A 27,991-nucleotide genomic window follows, 5' to 3' on the forward strand; every position below is an offset into this window, starting at 1 on the left:
GGGCACGCACATCCGATTGTCTTCATTACTTTCCACAGGACATGCATTTTTTGAAACCTGGAGATGTATAAAACAAACTCTCCCTGCAAATGGTTTACATCTATATGGTTGGATCATAAGTCGCTTGCTGTGGAGGCGCATTGATCCGGGCGGCCATCTGGTACTGCTTGGGAAGAGGAGGGCATAGAGGGAGCTGCCAGCGTTGCAGCAGCTGGCGGAGCCGCTTGCTTACATAATCATTGAACAAATAGCACAAACATCCGCATCGGGCGACGGCATCGACAGTGAGGTCCGGGAATAGGCTCGAGCTCGACCGCAATTCGGACGAGCAATGTCACCTTCACCATCAGGGAAGTGGACATTCTGCAAGGCACGGCGTGATATACTAAAACCACAAGGATATATATCTGAACTCCTGCACACAGATTTCACGGTGACCATCAGATGTTAGACTGGGGAACCTTCTGATGTTCACCTCGTTGATCATAACGGCTGCGTAGAAAGTGCAACAAGATGCCTGCGGAGAAATTTGGAAGGTAGGTCAACGGTTCTTGGATAAGCCTATTTATACACGTACAGCTCCTCTCCGGTCACACCAATTGCACCTCCAAGAGATGGTGATGCTTGACTTGATAATGGTCCGGGCGTCGATCAAAGTATGTGCATCTCTACCCCACATATGACGTCCCAGTTTCACGAAACAGTGGAAACACTTGTCGCAAAAGATCAACAACAACCTTTTTCTCACAAATCACAAAATCACACATCGAAAACAAAGATGCAAGATCCATTGCAAATCCTCCCCGCGGAAATTATTTTGCGCTGTATTGAATTCACATCGATTTCTGGAATCGCGGCGTTAAACTCGACCAGCAAAGCCTGGCACAGTTTCTTGGATACCACACATCAGGATGCTATTTACTCGGCACAAGCTCATCAACTTTATAACAAAAATCCGAGAAGCGATCGAGAAGTCTCAAAACTAGAACGTGACTTCAAGGCTTTCGGGGGACCTAAACTGGACAGGAGTTTTGTCAGATACTTTCAGGGTGTGGAAAGCTGGAAGGACTTTTGCAAGCGGTTGGTCTTACTGGACAGGAACTGGAATAGTCGTCGTCCGGTAGTGAGAGAGAGTGTGGTACAAGTTGGATATGACCCGGTATGGCGCTTCAAGCCCGACTTTAAGCGCCGCTTTATTGTCTCGACCTCACAATCTGGGGGTGTTTGCGTCACCGACATGGATGATGGACGCATGCTCTGGAGGCTGAGGAGAGAAGATGTACGTATGTGCGCGCACTTGGAGTATGACCAGGAGAGTGGGACTGCATGTTGGGACCGCTTCGGTAATGCCGTCGAGGTGTGGAAGGCTGATGAGGTAGAGCGTGGCACATTTCATCGTGTCAGCATCCTCGAACATGATGTCGAGACCAGGGGCTTCCAACTGTCGCGCTTCAATGACAAAGAGACGCTCTGCATTGTCTCTTCTGAAGGCAAAGGCTTCGTCTGGGATCTGTCTGTCCATCCGCCTGTACAACGCAAAGTCCTGGAGATTGAGGATGAAGCTGTGGGTCATCTTGATCAAGGCGAAAACACCGTTATGTACAGTATGGGTCAGCGCGGCTTTCATGTTTGCTCAAAGACAACAGGAGAGGTCATGGGCAGACTCGAGCCGAAGGACTGCGTGAACATCTTCCACATCGCCCATCCTCCGCCTCAACCCAATCTCACCATGGGAGCCACGAATCACGGTCCCACAGCACGAGTGTTCCCTCCTGAGCATCCTCGCAAAGACCGCCTTACACCTCTCAAACTGTACAATGGCCCACATCCAGTACCACGAAGTCCACTGGCGATTGAGAACGACGAATGGGGTTCCGGTCTGATATCAGGCAACTTCATGGCTGGTGTATCTCGGGGAGGTCGTGTTTTCATCTGCACAGACTTCCCTGGTGCTCTGTCCGATCCTGCACGTTTCAAAGAAACAACAGCTATTCTTCATACAGAAGGCGATGGTTCCACCTTTGAGCTTGGTGGCTGGCTGAGCGTCAAAAACGGCCGTGCTCTCTTCGAGATAGTCGACAACATCTATGTCTTCACTCTGCCAGACTTTGGACAACTACCAGAGACAGGACCTTCACAGCGACCTATATGGGCCACACCAATCAGCTCGGCACCTCAATTGGCGGTGCCCGTCAGCTTTATGGGCATCTACGACGACTGCATTATGCATACCTATACCACTCTTGGCTTCCGCAGCCCACGCCCTAGACGTGGCTCCAACGACGAACGTCCAGCAGCCGAACGCACCCGCGCATTCCCTACAAAGGCCATTCGCATCATGTCACTCGCTCCCAACCTCTCACGCCCTGGAAAAGAACTAGACTACCTCGAGGGTATGGAGGTACACGATGAGAAACCCCGTAACAGCATTCAAGCATCTCGCAGCACGATTACACCAAGAGGACCAGCCATGCAAGCAGGACTACTGCAATTGATGGCACTCCTTACAGGCAACGATGAGGAAGGAACAACCGAGGATGAGGAATCCGATATTGATGACATAACACGCGAACGTTTGGAGCTTGAACTAGACGAGGATGAATTGCGAGAGATGGAGGAAAGCCTCGCCATGGAGCGCGACCAGGAAATGGAAGATAGGATGCAACTGGCGAGGATGATGGGCCTTGATGATGAGGATGAAGCGATGGAAATGGTGAGGTCTGATGACGATGACGAAGCTGTGATGTCTAGACTGCCTTATGCGCCCTCTCTTGACGATGACGATTGGGAGGATGAGAATGAGGACGGCGATGTTGTAGGTGAGATTGCAGAGGGCGGAGAATGAGGATGCTCAGATTACTTACATATTTCCATAGCCTGAAGTCATGCCTGAACATCGACTTGGAGGCGCAGGCCCAGTCGGGGACGAGGCTGATCGACCCGAGTCCCCATCTGACTGGGACGCCGAGATCGATCGAGCGTATGCATGCGAAGATATAGCAAACGAGGTTCTGGAAGAACGAGTACTGCTCGGGGACGCCGAGACATTTAACGCACGCGCAGAAGCGAGTGGAAGTGTTGAGTATGATTCTCTTCACTCCGTGCTCCAAGCAGAGGAACATGGACTTCAAGCGGACATACGCCGTGCTGAGAGGCTGGAGGAAGAGCAATGGCTAGAGGATCTGGGTAGAGATCTTGAAAGGCAAGGAGGACTTGATTCTTGAGAGTCGTGGGATGCTCTATTGAGTAATCCTCCGCCGTATCCTCTGCCCTAAACTTGCGCTCTCAATGGACAGATCATGAAACTGGATCTTACTGTCCGTTCCTACAGGCACTTCCAGTCAGCACGTCACCTATGGGAGCGGAGTATTGTGGTGACGGAGCACAATCAAATGTAACAACAGAGCTAGGCTCATAGAAGACGTTTCATACTTGATATAATCCCGCTCTACTCAGGCTTGTAGTACTTGCGCCAATTGTGCTCTTCCTTGAAGCCCAAGACCTCCTTTATCTTCCTGTTGCTCAACGGTGCTTCAAACTCCCCCATTTTGCGAGTGATAGGTGTGTTGGGAGCTACCTTCTTCAGGTATTCTTCCGTCGGAGTAGTCGTAGTGATTGTGTCATTCGTCGCATTGAAAATCTCAAAGCCCAAACCATCCTTCTTGATGCACAGATTGCAGATCTGACCAAGATCGCGAGCATCAATGTAAGACCACGCATTGCGTTTTCTGCCTTGTGGGTTTCCCACAATGTTTGGGAAGTCCTTTTCGTACTCGTGGGGTTCAATTACGTTTCCGATGCGAAGGACGTAAATATCACGGTCAAAGCGTCGTGAAAACGATCTTGCCGTTTCCTCACCACAAATCTTTGACAAGGCATAGGTGTCCATGGGATCGACATCGTAATCCTCTTCTAGTGGGAAAGAGTGATAGTCCACATCACCCTGAGCAAAGCAAACTCCATATGTGGTTTCGGAACTTGCGATGATGATTTTCTTGACGCCCAGCTTGCAGGCTGCTTCGATGACGTTGTAGGTTGCGGTGACATTGCCTTTGAAGCATTCATTGTCTGGAACCAGCATGTTGCGGGCGTAGGCTGCAAAGTGGATTACTACATCTGGGGGTTGGGGCACTTGGTTGGAGTCGTAGCCGGCAAAGTCGAAGTGGGTCGTTAGAGCATTGAAGACTTGACCACTGTCCGTCAGGTCAGTTTTGAGGGTGAAGATGTTGTGGTCGGTTCCGGGGAAGTCGGTGAGATCGAGGTTTAGGACCTGTGGTGGGTTTACTATGTAGTGCTGGAAGAATTGTTTCCATGGGTCTTACTTGATGGCCAGCTTTGATGAGCTCCGGGATAGCATGTCTGCCAGCCTTGCCAGAGCCGCCAGTGAATACGATGCGCTTTCCAGAAGTCATGGTGATTGTGGTCTGAGGATGTGTACAGGCGTGGGGACGGGGTATTGGTCACGACTTATATAGCCACAGCTCTTGCCGCTATCTCATACACCTACATTGTAATAGCCTGAATGCAGGACATGTCCACACTCCACACGGGTGGATGCAAAGGTGAAGGTTGGGGGAACATACGTCACCGACGGGACGAAGGCCGTGCTCTGACCGAAGCTTCTTTTTCTGGAGGTGGCACATGGCACACGGATGCATGTGGATGGTGGGGAGACTGAGGTCAAGATGATCGGCGTGCGGCGCTCTGCCATCCACTTCTCGAATTTAGCATTCCCATCTCTCGACGAACTACTGTCATCATCTCATGTTGCAGCTTCTCGAAGATACATGACAGTCCGGCCAATGCGCCCATCGCTAGTAACTCGACTTGTGCGTACGCCTGTTCGCAATGCTGCTGCCGCCGCCGCTGCGACAGTGACGCCGATAGCAGCTGCTCCCAGTCACATCAAACTCGATGCCTACCGACCAGAAGCCGCAATTCCGACAACTACCAAGTCTGTTCTGAGCGATGTCTGGTTCAGCAGCTCGGCTCCCAGTCTTCTGTCAAATACCGGCCCTAACAGTGACCACAAGCCGCCGGATGAGCGCACTCTGAAGCTAGGCAAAAGTAAACATCCCTTGTCTGCCACTTCTCTTGAATAAACGCTGACGTAAATGCTCTCACAGCGGTCCGTATATTACACGAACGCCTCCCAACATTACTCGCATCTCCGTTACCACAAGATATACTTTCACCTCAAATCTCACTCCACCTGTTTCCCTCGACCCACCCGCATCTTCCAACTGTCTCTGGACGCATTGCCTACCTTGCCGCATTATGGACGGCACCCGTGGCTTGGGGGCGTGTGCCTGTTGTAGGCAATGTCAAGCTGACAGTCGTATCTGAACGCATGATCCGACATGGTGGAAACAATTCAAGCTCTTCTCTCCGCGACGAGAAGCTTATAGTCAAATGGAAGACTTGTGGAAAAGCCAGGAACAAGGACTCACCTGCCGTGTACCGCGGCATAGGCGCCAACGAGCAGGTGGAAAGAATCACAAATGTACTTGGCAAGTCAAAAGAGGACGAGGAGTTTTGCGGTCTCTTCATTTTTGAGTTTGACGACCAGGGACGTATCGTCAAGCATACAATCGAGCATGCCGACGAAGGCTCTGGATCGGAACGCACCAACAGGGTGGTCAGCGTGACGGACTGGCTACTCGGCAAACTAAAACCTGAGGAGCAAGTGCCCAGCCTGGCATGGTGCAGGAATAGTCAACTAAGACGTCGCAAGAGAGAGTGAACTTGGGATGGGGAGCATTTTTGGTTGCCGGTATCTGGGCGAACAGGCAACGGCGTTTGGGTGGCTGGGCCGGCATTTTGGACTGCTTTGGTCGCATCTCTCAACTCGATGAATTGTTCTCTCATGCAAACATGTAGCTACTTTTGTGGCTCACGTAAAATCGATAGTGTGTTCAGATTGTGTATTTCTAGAAGGCTTCGAATAGAGTGTGGCGCGGAGTGGACGAAATGAGAATGTAGTGCTGCTAGGATGATGGCATTGGTCGGAGCTTTGCGCCATGCAGCTGGGGCCTGGGGGTGGGAGATGGGCATGCTGTCTACTCCGCCGTAATCCGTACTCGTCGTCTGTCTAGCAACCATCTTCTTGTGCCCGGATCCCCCGCCATAGATTTGCTGTCTGTCGCCAGTCGCATTCGTACTAGAATCGCATATACCTGATCAGCCCTTCGATTGCAGCAAGAGCCACGTCATAGCCCCTAGCACAACCGCATGAAGGATCCGACACCTTCTACGGCATAATGGCTGACCACTTTAGTGAGTCGGCCGTCTACCTCTGATCAGCGAGGACACTGCGACTGACCCGTAGCCAGATCAAAACAACCTGAACCTCTCGGCCGACGAGAAGCGCTACTACGGCCAGCTGTTCCAGCAAGCTGATACCGATCGCTTGGGTGTCGTTACCGGCGAGATCGCTGTGCGCTTCTTTGAGAAGACAAAAGTCGCTCCCAATGTTCTGGGTGAAGTACGTCGACTTTCTGATCCATATCCGACCTACCGCTCTCTGACGCTGCTCTACTAGATCTGGCAGATTGCCGACCATGAGAACCGTGGCCTTCTCACAAAGCCCGGCTTCAGCGTAGCTCTTCGTCTGATCGGCCACTACCAGGCTGGTCGCGATCCTAATGCCGAGCTGGCTTTCCGACGTATGTCTTTGTATCTCCGATGCTCGCTTGTCACGACTAAATCTCGCTCCAGCCGGTCCTCTGCCCAAGTTCGATGGCATGCCTCCTCCTCCCACTGCGGCTCCCGCTCCCGTCGCAGCCGTCCCCCCTCCTGCTCCTATCCAAGCCCAAGGCACCGGCATCAGAATTCCTCCCTTGAACCCTGAGAAGTTGACTCAATATGCCAATCTCTATGATCAGTCTGCCGGTGGTGGCTACCTGTCAGGTGAGTCGCATACCATCATACACCACGACTCCGACCTCGCTAACTCTTTCTAGGTGAACAAGCAAAGGCCATTTTCGAAAGAGCTGGTTTACCCAACGAGACCCTCGGACGTATCTGGCAATTGGCCGACCGCGAAGGAAAGGGCTCTCTCGACAGGACCGAGTTCTGCATCGCCATGCACTTGATAACATGTTACAAGAGTCGCGCACTAGCTGGCTTCCCGAACGTCCTACCTCCAGCACTTTTCGAAGCTGCTGCTCGCCGCCCAGCCCCTGCAGGCCGTTCCCCGGTGCCTCCGGCTGGCCCCTCCGCCATCCCCCGTCAATTTACTGGTCCTCAGGCTCGCGCTCAGAGTCCTCTTGCAAGAGCTGCCTTCGGCGCACCGCCCACCATGGCACCACAAACCACTGGCCCTGCTTGGTTGATCGCACCCTCAGAAAAAGCCAAATACGACCAATTCTTCTCAAGTATTGACACGGCAAACAACGGTCACCTTAGCGGTGAGCAGGCTGTCAAGTTCTTCAGCGACTCTGGACTGCCTGAAGAGACTCTCGCTTCTATCTGGGACTTGGCAGACATCAATTCCGAAGGCCAGCTCAACCGCGATGAATTCGCTGTGGCTATGTACTTGATACGCCAGCAACGCAGCGGTGCTCCTCTGCCTGCCTTCCTCCCCCCAGCTCTGATCCCTCCAGGCATGCGCAATCAATCTCATCCCACTCCCCAGACCACTGCGCCTGCTTTTGACAATGCGAACAACTCATCGCAACTACCCAAATCTGCCACTGAGGACCTCTTTGGTTTGGACGAGCCTATGCCATCAATCCCTGCTCAGCCACCTACTCTTGCTCCTGTCTCGACACAAAATACTGGCAGTGTGTTTGGTGCTGATCCCTTCGCAAGTGCTAGCAAGCCATCTTCTCCACCTCCCAATTCTCCTCCAAGGAACTTTACACCCCAGCAGACTGGCGGCCCTTCATCCATGTTTAAGCCATTCATTCCCACCTCGGCATTCGGAGCAACACTGGCAACGCATAATACTGGAAGCAGCAATGCCCCTAGCAATGCTCCCAGCAATCTCGCTAGAAGTCCCCAACCTCCTTCAGCCATGGACGATCTCTTGGGCGATGCGAATGATGAAGAATCCAAAAACATCACCGAGGATACCACTGAACTCGCCAACATGTCCAATCAGCTTGGCAATCTGAGAAACCAGATGCAGGATGTTCAGACCAAGAAAACCACCAACGAGCGTGACCTGGCTGCCTCCAGCGCTCAGAAGCGTGAGCTTGAGCAGCGGTTGGCTCAGTTCCGAGCTCAGTATGAGCAGGAAGTGCGATCTGTCAAGTCGCTAGAAGAACAGCTTGCAAACTCGCGCAACGAGACCAAGAAGCTGCAACAAGAGTTTGCTATGATGGAGGGTACTTACCAGGATTTGCAAACCCAAAACCAACAGATATCTCAGGCTCTCACGGCTGATCAGCAGGAGAACGCCACTCTGAAGCAACGTATCTCGCAAATGAACGCCGAGATTGCTCAGCTCAAGCCCCAGCTCGACAAGATGAGATCTGATGCCCGTCAACAGAAGGGTATGGTCGCTATCAACAAGAAGCAGCTCGCGACCAATGAGGGCGAACACGAGAAGATCCAAACCGAAATGGGTGACTTGAAGAAGACTGCCGAAGAGCACGAGCAGCAGATGAGAGAGCATGCAGCTCAGCAGGAGCGTTCAACTCAGGAAGAGCGCTCCCGATCTGTTGCCTCACCTCAACCTCCTTCGACTGTCGTCAGCCCTGCCCCTTCGAACACCAACCCCTTCTTCAGAAAGGCAACTGCTCCTAGAGAAGAAGGTGCTCTGTCACCTGGAGGTTTCCAGTCAAGCACTCCTAATCCCAGCGCATTTGACGCGTTATTCGGTCCCTCGGCTTCTCAACAACAAGCCGGACCTCACACACCGCCCGTGACATCCTTCAGATCAGAGCCATCTGGACCTTCTGTCTCCTCCGACGGTCGTCTGACGCCCGCTTCCCCAACTTTGTCTGCCACGACTCATGACGAACCTCCTCCGCCACCACCAGAGTCCAGACAGTTCACGCCCAACATTTTGCCCATGCGTCAACCTTTGACTAGAGATCAGTCGGTTGCCTCATCCAACCGTGCAGCACCTCCTGGCAGCAGAATGGGCGAACAAGATTCTGGCAATGTCGCATCTCCTTGGGATGCTGCACCGACCAACAACTTCGCCTCCAACCCATGGAGTGGAGAGGATGTTGCCACTCCCCCTGCTCAGATGTCTGGCCCTGCCATTCAGTCTCAGAACCATGACGGAAACCATGATAGTGTGACCAGAGATCTTCCTGAGCAATTGGAGGAAGACATTCCCGGCGCTTTCCCTGCCACTCCTATGGAAGAAGAACAGCCCACTGGCCACTCTGCACAAGCTCCTGCTCAAGACTTCGATTCTGCCTTTGCCGGTTTTGGAGAGGATCAACAGCACAACGGTGGTGAAACTGCTGGTCATGACCCTTTCGCAGCCGAGCCTGTTTCAAGAGAAGTTGGCTCTACCGCTCACGATGCTTTTGCAGCCGCACCCGTCTCTAGAGAAGTCGGCGCTGCACCTCCAGCCTATGGAAACTCGGAGTTCCCTCCTATCCAGACTTTGGAGCGAGAAGACTCTAGCAGCGATGATGACAGTGATAGCGAGCGTGGCTTCGGTGATGACTTTGGTTCTTCCCAGCCTCATGCCAACGGTACTACTACGGAGGTGCCCTCTGCCGAACATCATGAGGTCGCTGCATCTGATGCACGTCGTCCCAGTGTTGTTGGTGCACAATCAGCAAGATCTATCTCTGAGCTTCCACCCATCACAGCACAGACGTCGCCGCCTTCTTACGAAGCAGCTCAGGAGGGACAGCATCGCAGCGGTTCAAACAGCTTCCCACCCGAGTTCGCTGGTCTACTGCCGTCGCGTGAGGACCCAACACAGTCTCCCGTGCCTCATTCTGTTCCTGAACAGCAACCTCAGACTCCCATGACTAGTACCGCTGGTTCAGACCACTTCCACGATGCTCACTCTCGACCTATGAGCAACATTACTGACATGGGAGCCACCTCCTTTGCCAACGTTGGAGAAGTCACACAACATGGTGCCACTCCTGTTGCAGTTCAAGAAACCACCAAGGATGCATTCGACGATGACTTTGACAACTTTGACGATCTCGCAGAGGCCAAGGAAGCCAGTGGTGAAGGCTTCGACTTTGGGTTCCCTCATCATCAAAACACGGACGAGTTTGATGCAAACTTTGACTCACCCGCACAGTCGACTATTCACACTATCTCTTCACCCCAAGAGACACCGATCACAAAGACAGCACCCAATGGTTTCTCGGACTTTGGGTCAAGCAGCAGTCCGTCGCAGACAGTTCCCACCATTAGCACACCCTTTGGCTCGACACATGCACCTCAAGCCCAGCAACCCCATGACTGGGATGCCATCTTCTCCGGCCTCGACACACCAGCACCTCAAGTGCAGCCTGATTTCGGAGGTAGCCGATTGGGCGATGGAGAAGCAACGCCCAAGGCTCCAACTTCAAGCACAAAGACTTCGATGCCCGCCCTGGGCCGTGCCATCAGCACTGGAACTGAACACGACGATCCTATTTTAAAGAGACTCACGGGTATGGGATACCAAAGAGAAAAGGCACTCGATGCATTGGAAAAGTGTGATTATGATATTGATAGGGTATGTTTATCTGCGTGACAAATGTGCGAGAGATGAACAATGGCTAATTGAGAACCAAACAGGCTATCGATCGTTTGTCGAGCTAGAAAATTGACAAGCTTGATTGGAATCTGGCAAGGTGGATGGCAGGAGGAGTGGATTAGAAGGAGCGTAACAGTGTACAGTAGAGATGGAAAGTGGCGATAATTAATCATAAAGAGAGAAATGTTCTTTGACAGATGTCGCAAATATGTCACAAGGGGCCTTGACAGGTTCAACGGGATAAGATGAAACTCGTGAACAAGCATGGCTAGCGCAGGGTCTTTCCGGAAGGCGTGCTTTTTTGTGAAAGTTTATGAAGGGTAATCAGCGCAAGGCGGGCAGTCGAGGCTCAGCCCCGCCAAAACATTGGGCTGTTGTCCTTGTGCCCTTGTTGCTGGCTTGTCCTGCATCGTACACAGCAACACGACCACCACACTCAGTTCCAAACATGTCGACACCGCGCCTCACATTCCTTTACCCGTTCTTGTTTGCCCCGGTCACCAAGGCACCCTTTTCCCGCGAAGTGTCAAGGACAGGACGACAAGTGTTTCGTACGGCGTCGAGGAGGAGTCAGACGGCTGCGAAACCCATACGCTATGGCAAGGCTAACGAACCGCCGCCGTATCTCGCTGGAGCCAAGGGCATCGCTGCAACACTACCTGGAGATGTAGCGCCTACAGACGCGAAAGCTTTGCCTCAGCCCACCAAGAAGGACATCGACACCGCGACACCGAATGATAAGTCCAACGGACTTGCACCGGGAGAAAAGCCTTTGCGTGCGACGAGGCTGCCGGAGTCACCTGTCTTGGATGCTGCAGAGTCGCAACCGCCCGGGCCGCCCACACCTGCGCCACGCCTACCGCATTCCAAACCCTTGGACACAGTACTCAACATGCCATCCAGCGATTCCTCACGCCCTTCCACCTCATCATCACCACCACAGAAAGACACGGAACCCCTCACAGACCTCCAAAAGATCCGCAAACAAATCGAAGAAGAAGCAGCAAATCGACCCCGACCCCCCCACATCGACGCCCCAGACTACGTCCACCACTTCGACACTTACGGCCTCGTGAAACGCCTCGAAGACGGCGGATGGTCCCAAGCCCAAGCAATAACAATCATGAAAGCCACCCGCACAACTCTCTCGGAAAACATTGATCTCGCCAGAAACGCGCTTGTCAGCAAAAGCAATGTGGAAAATGAAGCCTATCTCTTCCGCGCCGCTTGTTCAGAGCTACACACGGAAATCATGACGAAACGCCGCGCTGAAGCTGAAAGAGCACGTACAGAACGCACACGTCTCGAACATGAGGTCGATATATTATCCCAACGCATGACCCAAGATTCGGGAAACATGAAAGACGAACTCAAGGGAATGTTTGACGATCGTAAAATGGGGGTCCAGAATGAACAACGCGATATCGAGCGTAAAATTCAAGAATTGAATTATAGAATTACTGTCTTGTTGAATTCTGACAGCAGATCAGATGTCGAGGGTGTGAGGTGGATTATTACGAAACGTGCTGGAGTGGCACTGTTGACTTGTGTGCTCATGATCTTGGCATCTATCAAGTTTGCGAGTACGGCGGCCATGTGGGCGGAAGAGGAAAAGAAAAGAGCTGCTGTTGTTGCTGCTAGCAACAATAATAACTCTCCCTTTGGCGGCAACAACAATCCCTTTGGCGGAAACAATGGTAATATTGGTGGTGCTGGAAACAACGACTTCCTCAACAATGGCACCATGAATGACCGGGCTAGGGAAGAGCTAGGTCAAGGAGAGATTTTGGTACGACAGGGTGATAATCCTGCGTTTGTTTCTTTGGGGTAAGAGAAGAAAAAAGGCAGAGCATGTAGGATGTTCTCTCTCTCTCTCTCTCTCTTTCTCTATTCTCACAAGTTCTCAGGGGTCTATGATTGAAATCTTCTTGTGCTTTGGTTCTTCGAGGACCAACAACGAGAGAGAGCATGAGAATGATCGTGGTTTCTCTTTGAAATTTTTTCCTTTGTCGATTTTTTCTTCTCTTCACTTTTTACTTTCTTTTGTCTGTTTGTCTTCGGTGAATTCAGAGGCTTTAGGACCTGGTCTTCTTATCGGTCATATAGAGATTTAGATCGGAAGCACGGCGAGAAGAAGAGCTCATTTTTATATTTTTTCTCCGAAACAATACACGCAGCCCTCGAGCTGACTTATGCATTGACTGTCTTCTCGCTGATAAAGAGTGATATGATCAACGAGCGAGTATTCTTGAGTTTGGAAATGCGGGGCACAAAATGTTTAGAGGCCCTTCCCTCAGAGGTCGCGTAAAGTAAGTCTGTTGCTTGCCTGATTGACTTGCGCCTTTGGGTAGAGCGTGCTGTCGGGTAACGCTATTTAGTCTGTGTGTCTGACTTTTGATGTACCTTGTGCAAATGAAGGGCTCTACAGATCTGATACTAAGGAGATGACTTGTTCAGTATGAGTCGTTCTAGAAGCGCGGGGGGTCGGACGTGGTGTGGGCGTTCGCGTGTGTGGTGCCAGATAAATGGCCAGTCGTGTATCGAGATGCACAGCGTGTGATGCTAAAGCTAGGTCAGGGAATGATATACGCTGACTAGTTGTTGGAGCGGAACACGGTCTGTAGCAGCAGTATCATGGTAGTGACAAAAGGGAGTTGTGCTGCCGACCTTGATGTTCGAGCAACGGATGAACTTCGGGCTTCCTTCTGTCACTACTGGACAACAACCACTTCCATGCTTGGCATAACATGCACTGTGTACGACAAGTCTAGAGATGACCACGAACCAAGCCCCCAACCCGAGGGACTTCAAATCATGGGAAGATGCTTTTCAATATCCAGTACCGGTCGTGCGCCGGCTCGAACAACAGCTTCGATCCAATATCAACGAGAACGGCGACAAGTTGCGCTCTCTGGTCGGCAATAGCTATCGAGACTTGCTAGGCACCGCCGAACGCATAGTCGAAATGGATCATCAGATACACTCGGTCGAGTTTCGCTTGGGGGACATTGGTCAAAAATGCAATGCTCGTGCTATCGAGAGGATTGCTGCAAATCAGAGGAGGACTGCCAAGGCTCAGAAGGATCGCAACTATGGCCGCAATGCTCTTGCTTCGAATATCGCTCTGCTCCAACGCTGCATGACCCAAGCTCTTCAAGTCATCAAGCGCGGCAATCTTCCACTGCGTGCGGCAAAACTTCTCGTCATTGCCAGATTGCTGTTTACCAGTGCTTCAAAATCTCCTGACCCACCGGGATTGCTGGACAATTTAAAGTCGAAACTGACTTCTCTTCGTCGGAAATTACTAAGCCATATTGATAAGCGTTTGGCTTCTACTAACATCGAAAAGTCAGCTTTGATCGACACTTTGGCAGCCTTCTCTCTTGCTACTACGTCAACTCCGAAAGACGTTCTGAACCACTTTCTACACGTGCGAGGCTCGACCCTCGGCGATCTTGTTGAATCTCCTACTCAAACGGATCTTCACGACGCATTGGTTTTACTCATTACGACCATCAAAGAAGTCCAGGCCGTCTTCCCCAAACAGCTCTCTGCTCTGCTTAGCAGGTTGCAGGATGAGCCTCTCCTTCAAGACTCGGCGATTCGAGATATGCCAGAGCTGAACCTCGACATCTACGAGCGATGGATTGCTGATGATGTACTGAGGTTCACACCTTGGCTCAGGCATGATCAGTTGCAAGGATCTGCTGCCACTGCAATACTAAAGAAATGGGTCGCTCAGACAAGGTCCACTCTTCTAAAAGGCTTGAATGCGCTACTCGACAAGACCCACGATGTTACAGCCATCATCATGTTGCGCAAAGAGTTTGTGTCCAAGTCTCTTTCTGGCGATAGAAAGCTTCCAGGCCTTGATCCAATCAGCTTCTTCGAAGAGCTGCGCGCTTGCTTCAACCGTCGTCTACAAGACTTCATTGTCTCCTCCACTGTCGGCATAGGTCATATTGTCGAAGAATACTTGAACGGCGGAAACATCCAGTCTGTGGTCAAGCCTGGATCTGTCACCGATCTGTGGGGTCCTGAAAATCTTGATACTGAGCCAGGAAAGGGCTCAATCAATCTCAGAAACCTGATTCACAACGCATCGCGAGGAAAAGACGCGTCGTTGCAGAGTCTCGCACAATCACTCACCCTCTGGTCATCCAGATTGGCGACTTGGTCTAGTACCATAAAGTCAATGTGTGAGGACAGATGGAATGACGACCTTGACCTCGACATCGAAGACGACTTTGAGATTGACTCTCCACAAGATCTACTCGCCAGGGAAGATCCTGACGAGCTACAAAAGCTTCTCGTGACGCAAAAGGAAAAGTCACTGAAGATGGTCTACGAGAAAGTGCAGTCGTCGGCCGAGGACAAGGGATCCGCTGTCCGCTTGTTGCGACTGCTCAGAGAAATTGGACATCAAGCGTCGATGGGCGAAAGTCAAGCTCCTACGAGTAAACCGCCAGCATCGCTATTCCGAACCCTCCACGAGATCCTCGCTGAACAGATTTTGACAAAGTCTTTGGAAGAGCAGAAAGTCGCATCGAAGCCTCCGAAGCTATTTGTGCGATCTCCGCCTACTACTCTGTGGGAGGGCTCCTCACCACTTCCTGTTCAGCCGTCACCGGCATGTTTCAGATATTTGCATGACACGTGCAGGATAATGAAGGATGTTGGGAGCGATCTCTGGTCGCCTTCTGCCGTGAATATCCTCAAGAGTAGATTGCGTGAGAGTGTTGTCGTGTCTCTCAACAAGGCTCTCCTGGATAAGAGCTCGATCAATGGCTCAGGACAAGAACAGCAGCATGCTAAACAATCCGGAGAATCTAGCACATCTGAAAAAGGGGAAGCAGCAGGAAATGGTACCGAGAGCCCTGACAATCCATCTGCGAGCAATACTCTGGAGAACAAGTTGATACAAGCGCTGTTCGACTTGTTGTATCTCGACAAGATGTTCATGACGTCTACAAGTCACGACACTGCAGCCACTTTTGATGGCACGATCAAAGACGTTTTGAAGAGAGTCAAATTGGAGGATAATGCGATTGAGCGATTGAGAAGAAGCTCTGGGGATTATTACAAGCGCTCGTATCTTTTGTTCGGGCTCTTTGCGGCAACTTAGGAGAGACAATTTCTTTCTTTTCGAGACATGGTGAAGGACAGGACCCCAAGATAGGAACCTAGCTCTGCCTTTTTTCGTCCTCGGGGAAAAAGTGTCTTTTGTGTGTCTGATTAAATATGCTTTATTGTGTGGATGGAAACACATGTGGCAAGAGACTGGAATGAGAGTGATTACGAATCATCGAGCAGCATTTCGTTTTATATATAGAGCTGTTTTGAAACTAAGCAGAGCAGACCGATGAAAAAGTCATCAAATCTATTCATATTCAAATCTTTCGCATCTGAAAACTCCTCCCACTATTTACCATTTCCTCTTCCTAGAAAGTCTCTCATGTCCCCCACTGTTCCTCGCATCAATAAGAAAAAAGATCTCTACTCTCAACCAGGAATTTTGTCACTTTCATGGCCGAGCTTTGATACTATGAGTGTCTATCTATCCTCGTCTCCGTCGCTTCTTCTCTCCTGCTTCTTGAGCATGTTCCTCGGTAAGCACTCTCTTGATCCCACGCTTCATACTCTCCATGACAGATTGTCCGAGGGTGGAAAGCTGCTTGATTGATGCTGATGCTGATGCTGATGCTGCTATTGTGTCTTCTGATCTTTGCTCGATGGATGCACTGGACCGCTGAGGTGCAGGAGTATGTTCGACACTTGCTTCTGGCTCTTTTGCATTGTTGTGCGTAACGATATCTTCAGATGCTGCTTTCTGGGGCTTGGTCGGAGTTTTGTTGCGAGGTTTTCTTTCCTCAACGGCGACCTTTGCGGTGAGGGTTGCTCGTGTGGCTTTGGGGACGACCACGGTGGGAGAATCTTGGCTAGTGTGAGATACTTTTCTTGTACTTGTCGCTGGTCTGACAGTTGGTGTGTGGTTGGGAACAAGTCGCTTGTTGTTATCGAGCATTTCTCTTTTTGCCGGCGAGTGATTAGCTTCGAGTATGATAGACACAGTAGTAGCGTCAGCTACGGATCCAGCACCTGGCAGCCAAGTTTCCGGAAGCTCATGCATCTCAAAGCTTGTACCGTCTTTCAAGTCAAGCTAGGAATAGAGTCAGCGACGCTTCTGCTCCATATAGACATCTAAACATACCTCTTCAGCTGTATCATCCCAGCGCACAAATTGACCTGGAAGCATAAAGACATAACCTCTCAAGGCGTCATCGCTTTGGAGAGCAGCGACGAACAGCTCGCCTAATGGCGCATCACGAGATACTCCAATCCATATTGGAGACTGACCAGGCATCGTCTTGACCCCAAGTTTGATGAAGTCACTTGATCCATCTCCAGGCAGGTCTTCGGATGCGACTGGTAGAGCTTCAACAACTTCGATGGACTTGATGGCACGTGGGTTAATTATCTCTTGCATCTCCTCTCCTGCGAACCTCACAACAGGCTGAGTTGTCCCATTCTTCGACACAGGCGTTGGGATACTGGGCGAATTGCGCATGCTTTTCAGGATACTCTTGTGTTTGATAAATTGCGGCTCTTTGCGCTTGGTTGATGTGGACGACGCCTTTCTCGATTTCGTGAGATTCTGCTTCTGGACTGTTGCAGAATGGCATGTCAGGCAGGTAGGATGGTCGACGCTCGCAAGTCGACCCTGTCCAGCGGGCTGTATTTCTCCGCATTTATCGCATACAAATTGAGCTTCAGAGCTGGCAGCGTGGCGTCTGGATATCTCATGATATCCTTCGTCTGTGGGAGACGCTTGGGCGTGACGTGGCCAAGTGTCGGTCAGAGACATCATCGACGTTGGGACTGGGGTGCTCGCAGTTTCAGGACTCCGGCTGTACTGTGAGGCAACTAGAAGCTGTGTTACTTCCTTCGAAAAGCGCGTAGGACGATCCTGGACAAGTGGGGATACAGAAGTTGAATGTGCGTTTCTCGGCTCAGATCTTTGTGTAAGCTTTGAGCTCGACGTTTGTCTGGCACCGAGTTCGTCAGAAGCTGGAGCCACCTTTTCGCTGTGCTGTGTCTCATTCTGTCTTTGCCGTAGAGCCTGGAATCTTTTGTCCAAAAAAGCAGACTTTTCCTCAAGGGGAGGGGTGCTCGCATCCTCGTAATCTATCGCGTCCTTGACGTCTTTGTAGGGAGTGGTTGAAGGGCGTGCAAAGTTGTTGTCATCTTCCTCTTGCTTGGATTCAGGTCCATTGTTGAGAAGCTTGGTCTTTGGTGCGTTCTCAGATGAGTCGCTCTGCCCTTGAGATGGAGAATAGGAAGATCCGCTCTCCTGTTCGCGCCCCTCTCGATGATTTCCCGGAAAAACTCGTTGTTCGATGGTATTTTTGGTACTCTCGTCTGAGCTAGCAATCACACCAAATACCGATCTAGAGATGTCTGTATTTTGAGTGGTTTCATTTACGTGGCTTGATCCATCTCTGGTTGCTGGAGAGGCGACGTTCTCAACAGCAAGATCAGCAGCTCGAGTGTCGGGAGTTGAGCTATTCCACCAGCTGTCGTTCGGGTCGCTTTTCAAATCGGCCCCGGGCTCGGCATGGGTAGAATTGCCCTGCATGGCGTCTCCAGACTCTTTGTCGGACTGCGGAGCTCCGCGAGAAGTGGTGTATAAGGAGTGTGGAGTCGAGTGTGTTGGGCGGGTCATGCTCGGAAGCAATTGAATGACCGTGCAGAAAAGCTTTGGTTCAATCGGAAGAGTACTTTGTGCGGTGAATTGCGGTTGGAAAGGTGATGTAATCCCTTGAGTGAGAGCAGACTATTGGATTCAACGTTGGTCCAGGAAATCGGCGTATCACAGCTAAAACTCCTCGCGGAGAGTAGGAGAGGAGGAAGAAAGGAGCGCTCGCGCGTCGGAGGAGTAGAGGATACGGAACACTTTCTCTGGATTGAGAGTAGGTCGTTGAGCTCGATGATGGCGCGGTTGCTCAACATACAAAAGTGGATTCTTTCGCAGACCTTGACAGGGAGTGGGTAGTGAATTCTGCGTGATGGTCAAACTCGTTGCTCAGTGGTGAAGTCCAGAATCAGTCACGAAGTGATGCACTTGACATCAACCCGGGATTTTGTTTGATGGGTCGGGACAGGAGAAAGAGAAGTGATCGTGTTTCACGAAGAAAAACTCCCAGGGGATTCAGTTTGCTAGAGTCACAGTGATCAATTTGCTACGACGTGGACTAGAGGCTCCCGCGGGTTGAAATTCGTTTTCTTCGCAAGCAGCGTTGAGCCTAGAAAAGTGGTATTGTGTTGCGTCAGTACCGTTTGGATCAGGACAAGCTTGCTCGGGAGGAATCAGAAATTCGATGCCTTGACACTGACTCTTTGTCTTGCTCCCGCTTGTGGAGACGACCAGACTTCGATAGTCAAGAGCGACCAACCTGCGATACATCCCATCATGACAGCATTATAAGTTTGATGCGACAGACTTCTGAACATCCGTGTTGACGTCTATTATCCTCATTAGGCCATGTGGAGAGAGCTGCTGTAAAGCAAAATGCTTGTTATCATTTCGGTATCGCTCGAGGAAACAAATTAAGGAGACTACTCTCCACCCACCTGAACACCGGCCCCAAGAACGATTGTGCCTCTCGACAGGCATGAAACCCACGTCCACTCAACATCGAGATCAAGAATACTTTGCAGAAGCCTTCTCACACCACTCCCAAAGCTTCTCGTCACCCCCGTTCTGCATAGCTTCTGCAACATCTGAGCGTACGGGTCCAAATCGGCCCCATGGAATGATGAACTTGCCAGCATTCTCGGCTTGTCCAGCTTCCTCACCCCAACCAGCGAAGAGCTCGGTGTAAGCACCATTCACGACGGGATAGACGATCATGTTGACAAACATAGCCTGCACGCTCGGCATGTGTCTTTGTAGCTCTGACTTCAAGTTGCCGGGATTCCATGCATTCGAGACCACACCGGACTTCTCGACACGGCGACGCAAGGCGCTGGCAAGGAGCGCATTGCCAGCCTTTGATTGGCCATAGTTGGCTTCCTGGGTGCCATGAACAGTGGGCTCACCATCCGTCCATGCCACGCCACCAGTGGGAGACATGAGGTCGACGGCAAGAGAGCCAGCCCAGGTCACACGTACTGATCCAGCGGGCGACGAGGCAGCCGTCTTCTCAATGATCGGAAGCAGAAGCTTAGTGAGCAGGAATGAGCCAAGAACGTTCGTTCCCATCTGAAGCTCATACTCTTGAGCTGTCTTGGAGCCCTTGGGTGGTGTCATGACCTATGCTCTTCGTCAGCAAGTTTGATCCACGAATTCCAGGTTCTGCTACATACACCAGCATTGTTCGTGAGGACGTCAAGACGCGATTCTTGGGCCAGGAATTTTTCAACTCCAGGCTTGATGGTAGTCAAGTCGGCCAAGTCAACTTTCATGAATTCGAGCTTGCCCTTAGAGTTAGGCACAGCTTCACGAAGCGAGGCGATTGCCTTGTTTCCCTTCTCCTCCGAGCGTCCAGCAACGTAAACAGTGCCATCATGCTGGTACAAGATCTTGCTGAGCTCGTAGCCGATACCTGCGTAGCCACCAGTGACGATGAAGACGCGTCCGGCTTGGTTCGGCAGATTCTTCTCGGTCAGTTCAGGTGTAGGGATCCAGGTTGACTGTCTGAAGAAGGAAGAGATTGCGGCAGCCATGATTGTGGTATTTGAAAGAAGTGCTATGGTGTGGAACAAGGCAGACAGACAATTGCGCACGTATACGAGTCAAGAAATTGAGACTGTGGGCAGAACAAGTATATAGTTCGAGCTCCGGAGTTTGTGTCAACGAGTAAGTCCGGCGACGGAGATTGATGCTTTCTGACACGAATATCACGACTGAACACAAGCTTGAGAATGGAGCTTATTGAGGTGTCTGGCGATGATCGTGTTTGATGTAAGTTCAAAGAAGAGTGGACTAGCTGTTCGAGCTCATGCGGAAAGAGGAGGTGCATGTCAGAGCTTACGTCATGGCCAAGCATTCTGGACCATTGTGAACTGCTTCGAGCAATCCATCTGTCAACCACATGTGCGACACAAACACAGATGTTCCAAAGCGGGATTAAGTGTGCACAGAAGCCATTGTCAGATTGCTATAGCGCCATACACAATCTCTGATCCACCTCAAGAAGGATGTGAAGAGCAGGGTCGCCCTATTTACATCTTGATGGTTCCCGGTAGCACACAATCAGTTCTGCAACGACCATTTTCAAAGAGTGATATTGTCCAAATGCGAGGCACAGGACTGTGTTCAGTATCGTATGAAATTTCTGGGCTCTGTTTGGGTGGTGCTGCTGAATCAGGCCTTTGCGTACTAGGGTCCCGTCTTTGACAATGGGATCTTGCAAACCAAGGTACGAGAGACATAGTCATGGAGGCGACAAAACCAAGCAGTAACGACACATCAGTCACCCTGGCAATACACTTGTGGAACAACAGCGCAGTAGCAATTGCTATAGATTGTTGACCTTCTGTGCTCGAATTAGTCAACAAGCAGCAATTAATCAAAACCTCTTTCATCTGTTACCGGAAACACGAGCAAACTACACATCCAGCAATCATGCCATATAATCGAGCCACTGTGAGCGATGAGCTCGACTGCGATATAAGCCGCGACAACATCCTCAGTAAGGACTTCCTCTTTGACCTTACTCACCCAAAATTTATTCTAACCTTCTCCATCAGACCATTGCTCGATCATCTGGCCGAGAATGGAATGTAACATCATCCGTACCATCTGTCACTCCTGCCGCATGCGTGGACATCGACAGTTCCAAGCCAGACTCATGGCTGGAGGCAGATGTGTCATCAAGGGTGGCTGTGAGAATACCGAAGAAGAAGCGTTGGAGAAACTGTACTATTGGGTGCAACATCACCAGGAGTACAAGCTACAGAGATCTCATTCTTGAGCCTGCAATGCCGACTTGAATGGAGAAAAGATATGAGATTGTGGAAGAAGCAGATAATGGGCTGGACAACGGTCGAGAATGTTGTGGTTCTCGGAGGATGATCAGCGTTATGTGCTAAGCAGAAACAAAGAGCGAAACAAAGTCCAGGCTCTGTGTCCTATCCGAAGACTGAAATATACCTTCCAGGAATGTGAAATGTGTCTTTCGAGCATGTGTGCCACCCGTATACTCAGGATGGCGATCGTCACCAAGGTACGGAAGTGAAAGTTGGGCGATTGAACACCTCAAACTTCCCAATCGGCTGTCTTGTCGCATCCGTTCGAAGTGAGAGTGATCGAATCTGCAAAGCAGAGAATCGATCAGCGTCGCCATCAACTTTCGCCAACCATAAACGCGAATTCCTCTGCGCGTCTTTCTCCAACCGGCCAGCAACAACAAGGATTGTCAAGTCGGCTTAGTCAACTCATCAACAGCAAACATGACCGGCCCAAACAGAACCGTCATTAAAAGACGTCTTGGTCACGCCTTCGCCATTGTTACGCGCAAGGCCTTTGTCAAGAAGGGTGACATGGCCGAAAGCGATCTCGGCTGGTTAGTCAGTCGCAGCCTCCACCGTAAGTCCTGACTCACCTCTTCGGCCACGACCAACTCCTGACTGTTGTGTGTTACCCAGCGACCGCACGTCGCTACCTTCCCGAGTATGGCAACGACTATCAAGTCCACGTCCAATCCCCTTTCAAGAAGCTCAACCTTTACACCGCAACTCTGACTGTTCTCGGCGATCTTGAGCCTCTGCTTCACACAAAGTTCTGCTCTACTCCTGTTGATGCTCTATCCAATCTTCGCCTCATGATCATGGTGTGCGAGGATCCCGCTACAAGGGCAAAGCTTGCCAATCTGCAGTGGGAGAGATTGTGCGTTCAGGAAGATGATGAGAAGAATCCTTGGGAAATGGATCAGCTTGCCAGATCGCAGTGGGGCGCAACTTGTGTTCGACTCGGCGGCGAGAAGTCGCGCAAATCTCCTCAGGGCTTGCTGAAGGAGGTCTCGGACTGGTCATGAAAGGCTTGGTGCTGAAGGACGCTGTGGTGCCGATTGGGTTCCAGATGTCATCTCATGGCTGTGACACTTCGTAAAACGCTTTAGTAGAAAGGAACATGTTAAGACAGAACTTCTGTTGCGACTTGATTTAATGGGTTTTGGCCTATCCCTCAATGTTCTTTGTTTCGAAGAGGTGCGACGATGTGAATGCCTGCTGGGAAGCGGAGGTGTGATGCAGCTTCCCGACATATGGTAACAAAGGGCGACCTATCGAGTGTTGCACAGCCAAGTCATGAGACCATGATGCAGCATCGTATGCTCTCCAACTCAAGCAGGAAATACGTGGTGCTTACCATGCTGTGCTAGATATCATACGATTCCCTCCCCCAGCTCGCTCTCTAGCTAGCACTCAACAACCCTCATACAACATGCTGTCCAATAACCCTCACTCGCCTGGCATAATAGTCTCTGCCTTTCTTCGCAATGAGAAGAAGTCGTGTAAGCTGATGCAGAAGAAGATTCTAAGTGAGTCGGAGCAAGTCACTTGAAGCGACACAAATTGATGAGTAGTAACAGAGGACATGCCGGCCGCGATCCCCCAGGGCAGAAGCTTCTCCATCCATGCCGAGGATATCAGAGCGAAGCCAGGTGATCCTTCAGTCGTTACAAAAGTGCATTGGAAGGAGAAGAGAAGTGGAGCAGACTTTCAAGGGCATCTTTCCGGGCCTCCGGCTCACAATGTCTTATCGGCGTTGACTGGCTTGAGAGACGAAGCTCAGAAGATGGCAAGGGCTCAAAAATGACAATTTCAGGACCAGGCACATGGAAAGGAGAAATCTTCTGCATCAGCACAAGAGGCTGAGGGCGCGACGGGGGACGCTTTGCGGGAGGAGATGTTTATGTTGCCTGGTTTGTCTTTTTCTGGTTTTTCGATTCCGCTTCGAGATAGGCGTTGGAGTATTGATCGAACATGACCTCAATCCACGACTTAACCATGATCATCCCTCAAACACATCATTGTAGGAGTAACCGAGTACGCGTCCTGAGCTCTCCAACCCGAGGGATTGCTTATCGAGCTTATCGCATCCTTCGATGACGTATGCGTGTTTGGCGCCGGAAGTAACGGCCAACCACCACGCCATGCGAGTCGACGGGAACAAGAAGAAGAAGGAAGGAGGAGGAGGCTGAGAGGAGTTGTCACGTCATGTGAGGATCAACGACGATAGATTGTCCCCCAGAAAATCCCCCACCATCTCTCCTCTTTCTCCTCTGATCTACCTGTCTTTTAACACCAACCAGACACCAAAGGTGAGTTCCACTGCAGCATCCCGACCTCGGCAAGTGTTGACACGAGACCAACAGCCAACCCACCACACACAACCGCAACAATGGCCGACGAAACCTTCTACCGTGACCAGATCCTCTGTATGTACATCTCACGGGCAACAGACACCACCCAAGCGAACAACTGACCGTATTACTTCACAGCCAACGCCGCCGTCCTCTTTCCCGACACCTTCCGCATCGTCCTCCGTGCAAAGAAACTCGAGGGCAAACAGACCTACGAAGCCGTCATCGTCGACGGCTCCTCCCACCGCACCCTCCTCGCCGGAGGCCCCGGTATCCACTCCATCCAGGAGGCTCTCTTCAACCTCCTCATTGCTACTAGCAACCAGATGACCGACCACCTGCAGGGCTTGGCTGACAAGGAGGCTGCTGGCCAAGAACATCATGATACCACCTCTTCAAGCCATGGACACAATACCGGTGCTGGTATTCCTCAACGATAGAGAGATGATGACAATAAGATTTGATGATCCCTGGATTTTCTGTATGGTAGTCTGAGATATCTACAACGAATGCAATGCTTCGATTCGACAAGCTTCTGTCATGACCATGTTTCGACTGAGGACCACAAATTGGGAAGGTGTCGCTGGAAGATGTTGCAATACAGCTACACGCTCGCTAATCTATGAGAACTCTATAACCCTTTCCGATCTGTCTAAAAATGCCACTGCTTGCACCAATTGACCATCAAATCGCGATCCACCGGTCCCAAGTCTCTCAACGTAACGCTAGCCTCCGCTGTATGTTCAGTAGACATCCTAGGCAGACTTCCCTCCTCGACAGCCAGTCCCTCGTAAAAGTCCATCAACTTCAATCCCGGCACTTTACCCACAACTTCCTCCGTCATCTCCAACTTGCTCAACCCATCAAGCCAATCCCTGAACTCTACAATCTCAATCTCAGTACCCTGAGAAGCGTAAAAGTCCACAACGCCTGGGACGAGATCCTGCCATTGTGTAATGGAAGGGTTGACAAGGTGGAAAGTGTCGAGTTTCTTAACAGCTTGAGTACGCAAACGTGTACGTGTAAGATCGATAAGAATCTTGGCCGCAGCATCTGTAGGCACCCAATCCACAATGTCTTCATTGCCCAACGTACGAGGGATTCTACCGATCGCCTTGGAAGAGGCAACGATAGAAGGTAGCCATTCTTGACGGTTCCAAAGTCCCTTCTCGGCTGTAGGGCCGGCGAGTTGACCTACACGTACGATTGTGCAAGGAATGTTAGACTTCTCGGCTGCGAGGGCGAGCATGGCGCCTCCGACGTGTTTGCTTTCGCCATAGCCTTGGGGGAAGGGAAGACTGTTGTCTTGCATGAATACTTCGGGAACGAAACCGGAGTGTCCACTTCCCAACCAATTACCAGTACTAGCGATCGAGGAGATGAATATTATGTGAGGATGGTATTGAGCTGAAGCGCTAAAGTCAATCACGCGACGGGTGCCCATCAAATGGGTCTCTTCAAAGGACTCGAGGCCCATGTTGAAGTCCACAGCCCAAGCGTTGTGGATGAAAATGTCGACGTCGCGCTGGAGCTGTTGGTAGACCTCGTTGGAGAGACCAAATTGCTCCTTGCCAAAGGAGGCTTGGAGGAAGACGACCTTTGAGAAGTCTGGAGTGGCACCACGCTCCTCAAAGCTGCGCTTCTGGCGACTCTGGGCATCAGAACGGTTGAGACAGTACACTTTGGCAATTGCAGGATTTGTAATCAGCTCCTCGAGCAGGTAGTTGCCGAGAGAGCCAGTACTACCAGTAAGAACCACAGCATGCTTCTGTTGACGTGGATCGTACCCCACAGGTGGAGGCAAGTTCTGTGTATACTTCTTGATGACTTCATCCATGTTTTGCTCACGAGACTTGGTCGGAGCTCCGTTGGCACTTCCTCCACGAAGAAGATTGTTGATAGCATTGGTCAGAGCGTTAATGGTTGGGTTGCTGTAGACCATACGAGGCTTGAAGGTTGCGTCACGCGAGCATTCTTTTTTGGGCAAGGAGGAGCCGATGGTGTTTGCCAATGCGAGAACTTGTAGTGAATCGATGCCAAAAGAGAACAAGTCAATGTCATTGCTTTCGTTCTCAAGACTCTCTGAGACTTTGGGCAAAGCAAGACGAATAGCTTGCTTGACGAAGTCAAGAATGGCAGCGTCGTCAGAGTTGACGTCAAGTTGTCCCAGATGCTCGGCAGAGCCTTCGTTGGAGTACAGCGCCTCGATTTCAGCTTGATAGAGCTCATTAGTCTTACGACGCATGATGCTGCCCTTTGGAGCTCTTTGAAATGGCTTCTGAGGATTGGCAATGGCAATCTTAGACTTCCAAACTCTACCATGAGCAGCCATTTTCTCGTTGGCTTTCTCAACGGTGGGCCAGATCTGTTCAAGGAATGCCTCAGGGTCGGTCTTGGTGTTGGTCTCCAGAATCAGACCAGCTTGGAAGCGACCTTGGCCGACAACAAGTGCACCTTTGACAGCAGGGTGGCCTTCTACATCTTTCTCAAACATGACAGGATTGAACTTCTCACCATTGCTCAAGACGATCACATCATCGTTACGGCCCTTGTACTTCCACAGCCCCTTTTTGGTCGGGTGTTCCTCGTATAAGTCCTTGGTACGGTACACATCGAGCTCGGGAAAACTCCAGAAAGCGCCTTGGACAGAATTTCCAGGCACACGCTTGATAACCATCTCGAAGAGATCTCCAGACGGCTCCATGACAGCACCGGTGTGCTCACACCACTCGAACCAACCCCAGTCGGCACGGTCTTCGGTAATGTAGCTATCCCAGAAAGTGCCCTCGGTAGAACCGATGATGGTCTGGATCTGAGTGGTCTCGGCAATACGATCACCAACCTCCTGAGCAAGTGGTGCTCCAGCAAAGAATATGAACGAAAGCTCGGAAAGAGTTTCCATACCACCAGGTGCGTCCACAATATCCTCAAGAATCGCGGGAGGGAAGAAGCCTGTCTCTGGCTTGGCCACTTGCAAGATCTCAAGAGTAAGATCAGCGTTAGGCGAGCGCCCTGCAGGAGGTAGAATCAGAGGACCTTGCGCGTAGATCGATCTCAGTGCCATGAAGAAGCCCATAGCATGAAACCATGGCAGACTGCAGAAAGCTCTGTCGGTGCCGACAAACTTTTGTGCTCTCGATTGACGACCGCCCTCAACAGGAAGTTGACGAATGCGATCGAGACAGGCGAGATAACCATTGCGGAGGTAGACCGGCTTAGGGATACCGGTCGAACCAGAAGTATGGATGATGGCGACGATTTCGTTAGGATCAGTGCTCACGATGCCTTCGTAATGCTCCACCTTTTCATTGTTGAAGAAGTAGTCCACAGGTGGGACTTCATAGGCTTCGATAGGCGTCTTCTCATCCTGAAGGGCTAGAATCTCTTCTCTCATGCCTTGTCCATGCAGGAACTTCTTGCTTTGTGTACGCTGGAGGATTGCACGCTGACCCTCCTCGCTGTTGCGTGTTGAGGCCAGGAGAACTTTGTAACCAGTCTTCATGCTAGCGATAATCGCAAAGATGTATCTGATGTCGTTCTGACGATCCATATACGTGATGGTCTCCCTTGAAGTGCTTGTGCCAACAGTGTCCTCGATCCAGCGAGCCATTTTGCTGACGGCTTGTGATAGTTGCCCGAAGGTCAGAGTCTTGTAACCTTCTTGAAGGTTGTTGTCATTTCGTGGTACCTCGACCCATTTAGTGTCAGGAGCAGTCTCTGCGATTTCGTCGACAAGGTGTGGGACAACACGAAGAGGAAGATTGTCGTAAGTTGAAGTCATGATGAGCGTGGAAGAATGTTGGTTGACCCGAGATCGAAGTGTGATTTAGCGTTAATAATAGCAGAGCTGTTGCGATGTGTATTCTTGATGCAAAGCAAAAGTCTGATTGAGATGTGGATGTTGCTGTCAGGAGAAATACAATTGTTTATGTATCAAACCTTTGCCGATTGC

The 27,991-nt window shown here is 50.9% G+C and overlaps 10 protein-coding genes across 10 annotated transcripts; 5 read left to right on the top strand and 5 right to left on the bottom strand.

The window, feature by feature from the left end:
• Positions 1–427: 427 nt before the first annotated feature.
• On the top strand, positions 428–3,147 carry AUEXF2481DRAFT_409112 (uncharacterized protein). Its single transcript, XM_013492311.1, has one exon. It carries the CDS (start codon positions 659–661, stop codon positions 2,843–2,845), a length of 2,187 nt encoding a protein of 728 aa, XP_013347765.1. The 5' UTR covers positions 428–658; the 3' UTR covers positions 2,846–3,147.
• Positions 3,148–3,448: 301 nt separating this feature from the next.
• On the bottom strand, positions 3,449–4,412 carry AUEXF2481DRAFT_26466 (uncharacterized protein; the record flags this gene model as incomplete). The annotated part of the gene is made up of 2 exons (XM_013491933.1): positions 3,449–4,270; positions 4,323–4,412. The coding sequence occupies 2 exons, from the start codon at positions 4,410–4,412 to the stop codon at positions 3,449–3,451; spliced, it is 912 nt and encodes a 303-aa protein (XP_013347387.1).
• A 390-nt stretch (positions 4,413–4,802) lies between these two features.
• AUEXF2481DRAFT_2053 (uncharacterized protein) lies at positions 4,803–5,743 on the top strand (the record flags this gene model as incomplete). The annotated part of the gene is made up of 2 exons (XM_013491813.1): positions 4,803–5,067; positions 5,127–5,743. 2 exons carry the CDS (start codon positions 4,803–4,805, stop codon positions 5,741–5,743), a joined length of 882 nt encoding a protein of 293 aa, XP_013347267.1.
• A 517-nt stretch (positions 5,744–6,260) lies between these two features.
• Positions 6,261–10,737, top strand: AUEXF2481DRAFT_26468 (uncharacterized protein; the record flags this gene model as incomplete). The annotated part of the gene is made up of 6 exons (XM_013491934.1): positions 6,261–6,276; positions 6,333–6,484; positions 6,542–6,665; positions 6,718–6,909; positions 6,963–10,651; positions 10,714–10,737. 6 exons carry the CDS (start codon positions 6,261–6,263, stop codon positions 10,735–10,737), a joined length of 4,197 nt encoding a protein of 1,398 aa, XP_013347388.1.
• A 323-nt stretch (positions 10,738–11,060) lies between these two features.
• On the top strand, positions 11,061–12,860 carry AUEXF2481DRAFT_36566 (uncharacterized protein). The gene has a single exon (XM_013492065.1). The coding sequence runs from the start codon at positions 11,121–11,123 to the stop codon at positions 12,501–12,503; it is 1,383 nt and encodes a 460-aa protein (XP_013347519.1). The 5' UTR covers positions 11,061–11,120; the 3' UTR covers positions 12,504–12,860.
• A 571-nt stretch (positions 12,861–13,431) lies between these two features.
• AUEXF2481DRAFT_36567 (uncharacterized protein) lies at positions 13,432–16,081 on the top strand. Its single transcript, XM_013492066.1, has one exon. It carries the CDS (start codon positions 13,446–13,448, stop codon positions 15,795–15,797), a length of 2,352 nt encoding a protein of 783 aa, XP_013347520.1. The 5' UTR covers positions 13,432–13,445; the 3' UTR covers positions 15,798–16,081.
• Positions 16,014–18,830, bottom strand: AUEXF2481DRAFT_409365 (uncharacterized protein). Its single transcript, XM_013492312.1, has 2 exons — positions 16,884–18,830; positions 16,014–16,832 (listed from the first exon to the last, which is right to left on the bottom strand). Exons 1-2 carry the CDS (start codon positions 18,393–18,395, stop codon positions 16,230–16,232), a joined length of 2,115 nt encoding a protein of 704 aa, XP_013347766.1. The 5' UTR covers positions 18,396–18,830; the 3' UTR covers positions 16,014–16,229.
• Positions 18,831–19,373: 543 nt separating this feature from the next.
• On the bottom strand, positions 19,374–20,398 carry AUEXF2481DRAFT_26472 (uncharacterized protein; the record flags this gene model as incomplete). Its single annotated transcript, XM_013491935.1, has 2 exons — positions 19,374–19,985; positions 20,039–20,398. 2 exons carry the CDS (start codon positions 20,396–20,398, stop codon positions 19,374–19,376), a joined length of 972 nt encoding a protein of 323 aa, XP_013347389.1.
• Positions 20,399–23,712: 3,314 nt separating this feature from the next.
• AUEXF2481DRAFT_409511 (uncharacterized protein) lies at positions 23,713–24,556 on the bottom strand. The gene is made up of 2 exons (XM_013492313.1): positions 24,168–24,556; positions 23,713–24,114 (listed from the first exon to the last, which is right to left on the bottom strand). Exons 1-2 carry the CDS (start codon positions 24,420–24,422, stop codon positions 23,887–23,889), a joined length of 483 nt encoding a protein of 160 aa, XP_013347767.1. The 5' UTR covers positions 24,423–24,556; the 3' UTR covers positions 23,713–23,886.
• Positions 24,259–27,933, bottom strand: AUEXF2481DRAFT_409421 (uncharacterized protein). The gene has a single exon (XM_013492314.1). It carries the CDS (start codon positions 27,818–27,820, stop codon positions 24,692–24,694), a length of 3,129 nt encoding a protein of 1,042 aa, XP_013347768.1. The 5' UTR covers positions 27,821–27,933; the 3' UTR covers positions 24,259–24,691.
• Between the last annotated feature and the right edge of the window lie 58 nt (positions 27,934–27,991).

The sequence above is a fragment of the Aureobasidium subglaciale genome (genome assembly GCF_000721755.1).
Source record: "Aureobasidium subglaciale EXF-2481 unplaced genomic scaffold scaffold_2, whole genome shotgun sequence".
Lineage (NCBI taxonomy): Eukaryota > Fungi > Ascomycota > Dothideomycetes > Dothideales > Saccotheciaceae > Aureobasidium > Aureobasidium subglaciale.

What these genes read in the sequence shown, in the direction of transcription:
- AUEXF2481DRAFT_36567 (XM_013492066.1), top strand. Translation starts at nt 13,446, where the DNA reads ATGACCACGAACCAAGCCCCCAACCCGAGGGACTTCAAATCATGGGAA.
- AUEXF2481DRAFT_409421 (XM_013492314.1), bottom strand. Translation starts at nt 27,820, where the DNA reads ATGACTTCAACTTACGACAATCTTCCTCTTCGTGTTGTCCCACACCTT.
- AUEXF2481DRAFT_36566 (XM_013492065.1), top strand. Translation starts at nt 11,121, where the DNA reads ATGTCGACACCGCGCCTCACATTCCTTTACCCGTTCTTGTTTGCCCCG.
- AUEXF2481DRAFT_409112 (XM_013492311.1), top strand. Translation starts at nt 659, where the DNA reads ATGTGCATCTCTACCCCACATATGACGTCCCAGTTTCACGAAACAGTG.
- AUEXF2481DRAFT_409511 (XM_013492313.1), bottom strand. Translation starts at nt 24,422, where the DNA reads ATGATGTTCTTGGCCAGCAGCCTCCTTGTCAGCCAAGCCCTGCAGGTG. An exon ending in GCGGCGTTGGCTGTGAAGTA is followed by an intron (nt 24,115 to 24,167) that starts ATACGGTCAGTT and finishes AGATGTACATAC; the next exon opens with AGAGGATCTGGTCACGGTAG.
- AUEXF2481DRAFT_409365 (XM_013492312.1), bottom strand. Translation starts at nt 18,395, where the DNA reads ATGACCCGCCCAACACACTCGACTCCACACTCCTTATACACCACTTCT. An exon ending in GGGATGATACAGCTGAAGAG is followed by an intron (nt 16,833 to 16,883) that starts GTATGTTTAGAT and finishes CTCTATTCCTAG; the next exon opens with CTTGACTTGAAAGACGGTAC.